At 41.2% G+C, this 9,348-nt stretch overlaps 1 protein-coding gene across 1 annotated transcript; it reads left to right on the forward strand.

Annotated features, from left to right (window-relative positions):
• Positions 1-223: 223 nt before the first annotated feature.
• LOC133484093 (globoside alpha-1,3-N-acetylgalactosaminyltransferase 1-like) lies at positions 224-4,331 on the forward strand. Its single transcript, XM_061786194.1, has 3 exons — positions 224-544; positions 1,131-1,193; positions 3,225-4,331. Exons 1-3 carry the CDS (start codon positions 511-513, stop codon positions 4,181-4,183), a joined length of 1,056 nt encoding a protein of 351 aa, XP_061642178.1. The 5' UTR covers positions 224-510; the 3' UTR covers positions 4,184-4,331.
• The last annotated feature ends 5,017 nt before the right edge of the window (positions 4,332-9,348 follow it).

Consider the following 9,348-nt stretch of genomic DNA (forward strand, 5'->3'; position numbering starts at 1 on the left):
ATTCAGCCGCAGCCACAGAGATCTTTTGCTTGAACTGCTGCTGCTATCTTTAGTATTAGTCACTGGCCAAATTACAGAATTACTACAAAAAATATATATATATACTTGAAGATTTAAATCATGCTGAAGTGTTTCCGTCTCACCATCCAGGACCACAGCAAAGCTTCTGATGTCTCCTACCATATAGTGGCCATTTAGTTAGCGTGCATTTTGCCCGCATTCTCTGGACATTCAACTTTCAAACGCGTTTTCCCTCAGATGACTCTGGTTACTTGTATTATTTCCCTTGCAGATTCCACATACATCTGGTTTCTTTGGTTTCGCCACATAATTGGAAACTGCGAGTTTGGAAGGAATGGGGGAGGGGAACGAGAGGAGAGTGGGTAAGAGTTAAGGAAAATAAGCAGAAAGCTGCACGTTTTCTAGAGCCTCGAAGAAACTCGGAGGGAATAGGAAGAGAGAGAGATTTTGACAAAGAGTTTGTGTGTTTCGCCACCAGCGGATCACAGCATGGCGCTGTTCCCATTCTGCAAGACACCCACAGGTCAGTTCAACCTGAGCCATCATCGCCACCTCCTCTGCGTCTCTCACGCTTGCCTGTCCTGCACGCGTCCAAATGCGAACCAGCACGAACAGAAATCGAATGGGATGTTTTCCATGTTTGATGAGTTCAAGACCGTTTGCGCATGAAATCATTTGACTGCTCAGAGACACGTCTGCAATCACTTAACTGCGCTTCGTTTGGTTCTCAGGCACTCTTCAACAACGAAATCACTTTGACTTCACTTAATGAATTACGAATTTAGATGAAGCAGCGCGGCAATTTGTGTGATGATTTCATACGTCATTAGACAAACGTGCATACCGTAGTCGTTTGCCAAATTGAGTACAATGATATGTGGACTGCATGAAACAGAGCATGTGCTGTGACGATGGTTACATCCTTTGATGCAGCGTGCCGCATTACCATGGGGAGGCATATCTTGAGCAGCGCATTCTTTTCATTCCACTGAAGACCAGAGTGAACAACCCAGCAACTATGCTTGCTTTCATTGCACTTTGTTTTCCATCTGCAGGCGCCTCTTGAATAAAATGTGCACATTGTTTTGTGTGTTTATCCTCCAAAACAGGAGCCATCAGAGTGTCCAGGATGCAGCTGCTCCTGTACTGTGTTCTACTGTCCCTTATCATATGTAAGTGTGCAGGGGAGTTTGCGCTACAAATGCTGTATGGTATCAGATTACTAAATGCACTAATTCATTCCCATTGTAATCCCCCGAGGGGGGAATTGGACTTGGGCAAGCACTCTTTATCACATCTGCAGTTCAGAAGTTCAGACCTTCCTGTATGGAGTTTGCAAGTTCTCTCCAAGCTTGGGTGGTTTCACTGTGTACTCCAGCATCCTACCACGTTCCAGAAATATGCATGATAGGTTCATTGAATACTCTACATTGTACATAGGTGTGAATGTGTGAATGGTTGGTCAACATGTGCCCTCCGACTGCCTGGTAAACTATCCAGGGTGTACCAAAGTCAGCTGGGATAAACTCCAGCACAGCTGGGACTCTAACAAGGGCAAGTGGTATAGCAAATGGATGGAAATGCAACTTACTTTGCTATATATTTTGTGTTGCACACCACAAAGAGATCAATCACACACATGCAGGGATGCAAGGAGAAATGTCAGTAGGAAGGGCCACGCAAACAGCGTTACATCTCTTGAGCGATGATTTTTGGAGAAGGGGGGGTTGGGCAGGGTCATTGTCTTGCTCAAGGGCATCTCAACAGTTGTCACAAAAGAGACGAGCATTTCTCAATCATCTAGTTGCCAGGGTTTTTTTTGTTTTGTTTTGTTTTGTTTTTTTGTCCGTAGCGAGACTTAAGCTCTGGTTTCAAAACCCAAGACTCTACAGATGAGCTAAATGGTCAGTGGTCAATAGTTTTTAAGGTTCACATTTACCATAAAAGTATCATTTGAGAAGGTAAGCTATTCGGATGACAAATAATGACGATAAATAAAAAATTGAGTTACAGCCCTTATAGGTTAATAAAAACAATCAAATATGACAAGAGAACCCTGTGATTTCTTCCAGCCGGTCCCAGAATTAATCATAATAGAGTTGTACTTCTAAAGTAAGAAAAAATATATCCAAAAAAAGCACTGTAAAAAAAAAAAAAAGGAGTTCATACCATCATCGTGCATTGATGTCTTGTGTAACAACTTTGTAGTCAACCACTAAACAGATTTGACTTTGGAGGTTCCACTGTACTATGTTACTATTTGTAATAACTGTAATGTAAGAAAATTATAAAATGTATACTGGTTTTTAGTGACTTAAAGAGCAACTAAACCCCCAAAATTTTAAGCAAGAATACATTGTATGTGCCAGGACCAGTCAAAACACAGAAGGCTACTCTGATTAATATTGTGTTCGTGGGATAAGAATTAAACGGAACATAAGGGCGGGCTCACGTTGGGCGAAATCATCATCAGCTGCAGACCGGAAGTGGCGTCGCAGCTGCAGTTGAGCTTTGCTTGCTAATATAGCGGGCTAATGAATTGCATCGGCCGAGTGATTGTTCAGAGCAATGGATTTAATAACTCGATTCCGTGTACACCATGGATAAGATGGAAAACATGCAGTAGCCAGAGGAAGTGTAGCGAAGAGTAAAAGCATTGTACATCAACCTCTTCATGTGAAAGAGATTCACAAAGAGAAAATCCAGATAGGCTCACAGCTCTTTAAGTACATCTAGATGGTGACGTTTATGATCATCGTTTGTAGATCGAATGAAATCAAATATTTGGCTCATTAATGCTGAAAATTTACAAACTGTATGGTTTCTTAGTAAAAAAAAAAAAGCAGGGAGGAATGGGCTCTTATGTCACATTCTCCCAAATTTGCACTCTCGCAGGGTTGAAAAGACCTAAAATGGCAGCCCGAAAAAAGCGAGAAAATATATATTTATATATTTACATATATTTTTAGAATAACTACTTCGTAGATTTACGTAAACACCAGCTGACAAAGATGATATGCACATATAAAATATAACAGAAAGTTTTGACCTCTTGGGTTTAGTTCCCCTTTAAGCAGAAAGGTGCAATGATTTCGTAGTATTTCTATGATTTCCCTTTAAAATGTCAAGTATGTATTGACTCAGAAGCTTTCTTCCCGGTTTTCACATTTATGTGAGTTGTAAAAGACGTTTTATTTTTTCAGACTTCCTCCAGGGGCGCAAGCCTGGTGGAAATGTGAGGTCCCCTCATCCTTACTTTCACTCCATGGAACTGGCCATGGCAAGACAAAGGACCGATATGGAGAAGAGCAAGGCAGCAGCTCCACAAACCCCTGCGCAGACTCCTTGGGGTGCCCCTTTAGTTTGGGGTGACAACCACAACTCAGTCAGGCGAAGGACTGAATTTGCACAGCAAGAAATCCGGATAGGCCTGCTAGCCCTAGTGGTGGGAACATATGCCCAACATGTGAGACGTTTCATCTCCTCAGCAGAAATCTACTTCCTACCCAATCAGTTGGTCACTTACTACATTCTCATTGATAATCCTCGCACATTGGATCCTCCCATCAAGTTGGCACCTGGACGGCAGCTGAAGGTGCTTCCCGTTGCGGAGTTCCCAGGCTGGGACAAGTTGGTCTATCGTCGTATGCCCCTTTTGGCTGACACCCTCAAGAACCAAATTGGCAGGGAGGTCGAGTACATTTTCTGTGCTGACATTGACCAGGAGTTTGTGGCACCTGTGGAAGAAGAAATACTTGGTGAACTGGTTGCTACCTTGCACCCTGAACTCTATGGCAAACCACGGAAGGCGCTTCCTTATGAAAATGATGAAAACTCATCAGCTTACGTGAAGAAGGATGAAGGTGACTACTACTACACCTCTGAGCTCTATGGTGGGCTGGTTCACGATATGTACAGAATGGCTCTGGGTTGTTCTTTGCTCATATTGAAGGACCAGGGAAATGGCATAATGGCCAGCGGCCGTGAAGAAAGCTACCTGAATCGATACTTGATCACTCACCGGCCAACCTGCGTGCTTTCACCAGAGTACAATTGGTGGGATTCGGGCCTGGCTGTAGACGTGCCTGAGAAGAGGCTGGTCTCTTTAGGAAGGCAATGTGAGGCATTCGATGCTGAGAAGAGAGAGAAGCACCGATGTTGAGTTGATGTGTTCTCATTTGTTTTAGTTCTGTATTCTCTTTTGACAGCTGCTTGAAAATACTGTAGTAGGTCTAACTTGGAGCTTATGAGATCCAAACTTAAAGCTCTCCTCTCAAACATAAACTAAACATGGCTGACAATAAGGATAAGTAAGTGTTTGTTTTGTTTGTAAAGGCAGCCCTGAGAGCAAACCTAATATTTTTATAACAACATTTAATATGTGTTATATTGCAATTTCTAGTATAACCAATAAAAACAGATACATAGTGTATATGTATATATAGTACTGTATGTTTGCTCAGTGGGATCTATTATTGCTGTGTGACATCAGACATATCGGTAAGGTCAGTATTCATCAGTTTAGTAAACTTTGCTGGAGGAACTCCAACTTTCCCTATTTGGAAGTCTGACTTCCCAATTTTAAGGAATGCACCATAGACAATAACATTACAAAATAAGGAAATCACATATTTACATTGTCTTTATTGAACCCATTCTTGTGAGTTGTAAGTCAACAAATGAAACACACAACTGATTTTCAATTAGAAACGCATTTGTATGGACAGAGTCTCACTTGTGTCTTATGTTCACCAAACCAAAGAGGGGAAAAAAGAGAAATGTCCCTTTAAAAAAGAATTGCTCTCTCTATTAATGTCAGCCTTGCAGATACTCTTCTAGTGGCTTTGTGGTCAACAGCGATAAGAGTCAACAGTGTCAGTGCACACTTTTCCCCTCAATGGACAATCATTAACTGAAAGCAGTGCTGTTTCAAGGTCTTTAAACACAAAGTGGGAGGCAGAGGCGGGAACAGATACACTGCGATGCTGATCCTCCAGGCTACATGTGTTTATCAGCTGCTGTTTTGACTGCAGCAAAAAATAATTGCTATGATGCTGTTACTGGTGAGGAATTTTTCAACGTTTTCCCCTTGTTAAAAATGAAGAAAAAGGTACACTGGGTAAGGAAAGTATTCAGAGCCCCTTAAATTTTTCGCTCTTTGTTATGTTGCAGCCGTTTGCTAAAATCATTTAAGTTCACTTTTTTCCCCATTAATGTACACACAGCACCCCATATTCACAGGGACAAAAAAGGAATTATTGAAATTTTTGCAATTTATTAAAAAACAAAAACTGAAATATTACACAGCCATAAGTAGTCAGACCCTTTGCTCAGTATTTAGTAGACGCACCCTTTTGAGCTAATGCAGCCATGAGTGTTTTGGGGAATGATGCAACAAGTTTTTCACACCTGGATTTGGGGATCTTCTGCCATTCCGCCTTGCACATCCTCCCCAGTTCTGTCAGGTTAGATGGCGAATGTTGGTGGACAGCCATTTTCAGGTCTCTCCAGAGATGCTCAATTGTGTTCAAGTCAGGGCTCTAGCTGGGCCATTCAAGAACAGTCACTGAGTTGAAGCCACTCCTTCGTTATTTTAGCTGTGTGCTGAGGGTCATTGTCTTGTTGGAAGGTGAACCTTCGGCCCAGTCTGAGGTCCTGAGCCATCTGGAGAAGGTTTGCATCCAGGATATCCCTGTACTTTGCCGCATTCATCTTTCCTTCGATTGCAACCAGTCGTCCTGACCCTGCAGCTGAGAAACACCCCCACAGCATGATGCCACCACCACCATGCTTCACTGTTGGGACTGTATTGAACAGGTGATGAGCTGTGCCTTGTTTTCTCCATACATGCCGCTTAAAATTAAGCCCAAAAGGTTCTATCTTGGTCTCATCAGACCACAGAATCTTATTTCTCACCATCTTGGAGTCCTTCAGGTGTTTTTTAGCAAACTCCATGTGGGCTTTCATGTGTCTTGCACCGAGGAGAGGCTTCCGTCGGGCCACTCTGCCATAAAGCCACGACTGGTGGAAGGCTGCAGTGATGGTTGACTTTCTAGAACTTTTTCCCATCTCCCGACTGCATCTCTGGAGCATAGCCACAGTGATGTTTAGGTTCTTCTTTACCTCGCTCACCAAGGCTCTTCTCCCCCGATTCCTCAGTTTGGCCGGACGGCAGGGTTCTGGTCATCCCAAACGTCTTCCATTTAAGGATTATGGAGTCCACTGTGCTCTTAGGAACCTTAAGTGCAGCAGAAATGTTTTTGTAACCTTGGCCAGATCTGTGCCTTGCCACAATTCTGTCTCTGAGCTCTTCAGGCAGTTCCTTTGACCTCATGATTTTCATTTGCTCTGACATGCAATGTGAGCTGTAAGGTCTTCTATAGATGGTGTGTGGCTTTCCTAATCAAGTCCAATCAGTATAGTCAGACACAGCTGGACTCCAATGAAGGTGGAGAACCATCTCAAGGATGATCAGAAGAAATGGACAGCACACGACTTAAATATATGGGTGTCACAGCAAAGGGTCTGAATACTCACGGCTGTGTAATATTTCAGTTTTTCTTTTTTAATAAATCTGCAAAGATTTCAACAATTCCGTTTTTTTTTTGTCAATATGTGGTGTTATGTGTACATTAATGAGGAAAAAAATGAATTTAAATGATTTTAGCAAATTGCTGCAATATAACAAACAGTGACAATTTTAAGGGGGTCTGAATACTTTCCGTTCCCACTGTAAATGGCTATTGATACCGAGAAATACATTTTCTTCTTTCTCTCACACACATATCCCTCCAATCTGCATTTGTTTCCATGTGTGTTACAGTCATAATGGGAGGGTTTAAACACAGCAGATGGCTCCTTCTCACTGCCAAGAGAATGTGTCCTCAGGGCCAGATTGCCACGTGGAGTGAAGTTGGAGGTGAACTTCAGATCACTTTAAGAACCTGATTCCCATTTGTCACACACTGGGTGTTTTATGTCTTTCAGACTACCTGATCCATACTGACTACACCCTTTCATGGCATAATGCAAAGCAGTTTAAAGAATTATTGATTTAATCCATGTCGTGTGGTTTTCTTGTGCTCAAAGAACCCATTGGCAGTAGCTTATGACATGTTGCAAAGAGCGTGGCTATCTGACACATGATTCCAAATAAATACACTTAATTTATTAGAGACAAAATCAGAAAGGCACACATAATAAAACAGGTAGTATTAAGTGGAACTGCATTTTTACTTGAGGTTCACTGAAGTAAATGGAGCAAACTAAATAGAAAATAAAAATAGTTGTACATGTGGTTAACACATCTGCCTCACAGTTCTGAGGTTCTGTGTTCAAACCTCGTCTAAGACCTTTCTGTGTGGAGTTTGCATGTTCTCTCTGTGCTTGTGTGGGTTATCTATGAGTAGATAGGCTCCAGCTCCCCCAGAACGTTGAGCAGGACATGAGGTAGAAAACTGATAGATGAAAGGATGGATGGATTAATGGATATGGAATATTGCAAAAGAAAGTATAGATGAGTTCAGTGTTATATTAGGAAAGATGGATCATTTAAAGAAAATATTGCAATAGCTATATGTATATTTCTACATACATAACAAATGTTTGCCCAAATATAGAGCCACAGTGGATATGAAGTCTATACACCCCCAGACACCCATCTTTTTGTGATATAAAAAAAATATTATTCTACCATTAATATGACATATAACCTAACAAACGCAATAGATTAAAAAAAAAGAGAATCTTTTCGACAGGGGAAATTAAAATAAACAATGTGTTTGCACATTGCTGTAGAACTGCAACTGAAAATTGATACACCACTTGTATTGGATTTTCAACAGATTGTGCAGGTGGACCTAATGTTGTTGGTGATAAGTATATAAGTTTAGCTTAAAAAAAAATTCAGTTAAGGAGAAATTATGCAATATCTGATTATTGTGTAATGTAATGTAAAAACTAGTCAAGCATTTATATTTAGTGAATATGTATTTTCTTTCCTTCACTTAGTAAGCATGACAAAAGATTACTGTTTACCTAAAGCAACCACCAGTGTTCATTAGAGAGGTTTTTACATCCGATTCCTACAAATACAAATACTCGTTTTACAAGAAAGCTAAGGACTTGCACTGATGCATATTTCAAAAGAAGGAGCAAGTGTTGGAAAAAGGGCTTCTTAGTTCTTTTTGAATAGCAACACAGAAAAATCTGGTTGTACTAAGCAAGGGTAACTTTGCATTATGAATAATAAAACCCTGATATACATAGCTTTTGAACAAATACTTTAGCTACATTTGAAAACAAGGGACTCACTCTTTGCTAATGACTCAACATAACAGTCTAATTATAGCCTTTCTGTGCTTAATGCTTAACCTTTAACAAAGAGTGTCATTTTAACTTCTGCTGTCCTGTTAAGCTTCTATCAGATGACACCTTAGAGCTTCTGTAAATACAAACACTTTAAAATCATCCATCCATCCATCCATCCATTTTCTGAGCCGCTTCTCCTCACTAGGGTCGCGGGCGTGCTGGAGCCTATCCCAGCTGTCATCGGGCAGTAGGCGGGGTACACCCTGAACTGGTTGACTTTAAAATCAATGAGACCTATTTAATTGTTCGCACAGCAGGCAACCTGTGAAACAAACCAGAAGACCCCTAGAATTAAACACGCAGTATTTCAAATTAGCACGTATTCAAATAGAGAGCATGCACAATACGGGAGCTATATGCTGCCAACCAACTGAGGCCTTCGTGTCAGTTTAGTAGGTGCTTGATGAAGGATTTGCTGAAGTGGATAAAGTTATATGAGATTTGTGCACATCAGTCAGTGTTTGGATTGATTTCATTAACTTGTGTGTTCTTCTTTTTAAGGTTTTGCTATACAATCAGACTCCACATTCAACACATTGAAATGTTTGTGACACACATATTGCTCATATAAACCTGTTAACATTGCAACACTGGCTTTGAGAACAGTGTGCAAGTCCAGAAATCTTCAAATTTCACAGGGAGTGTGATTGGGTTATAGCAGGTATGAGTCCATGTAAGTCAAATCCATTGAGTGATGGCAATAATAGTGTGTGTGTGTGTGTGTGTTTGCGTGTGTGTTACTTATTATGGCTTGGGTGGGGTGAAAATCCATGTTAATCTGTTGGATTCTCAGAGGTCTTTACACACCCAGCCTGAAGCTATGACACACCAAAACATGCTGCCCTAATCTCTTGCATTGGGGGGCTGCTACTAGCAGATAGTGAAGGTGCAACTCACTTGCCTGGGAGCGGTCTGGTGCCCATTGTGCATACCTCATATTATGACATGTCACTAATG

This window comes from Phyllopteryx taeniolatus, chromosome 9, assembly GCF_024500385.1.
Source record: "Phyllopteryx taeniolatus isolate TA_2022b chromosome 9, UOR_Ptae_1.2, whole genome shotgun sequence".
NCBI classification, from domain to species: Eukaryota; Metazoa; Chordata; class Actinopteri; order Syngnathiformes; family Syngnathidae; genus Phyllopteryx; species Phyllopteryx taeniolatus.

Excerpts from the sequence above, each read along its gene's own strand:
- LOC133484093 (XM_061786194.1), top strand. The coding sequence starts at position 511 with ATGGCGCTGTTCCCATTCTGCAAGACACCCACAG. Across the intron at positions 545-1,130 it reads ATTCTGCAAGACACCCACAG|GAGCCATCAGAGTGTCCAGG; the intron begins GTCAGTTCAACC and ends CCTCCAAAACAG. Across the intron at positions 1,194-3,224 it reads TCTACTGTCCCTTATCATAT|ACTTCCTCCAGGGGCGCAAG; the intron begins GTAAGTGTGCAG and ends TTATTTTTTCAG.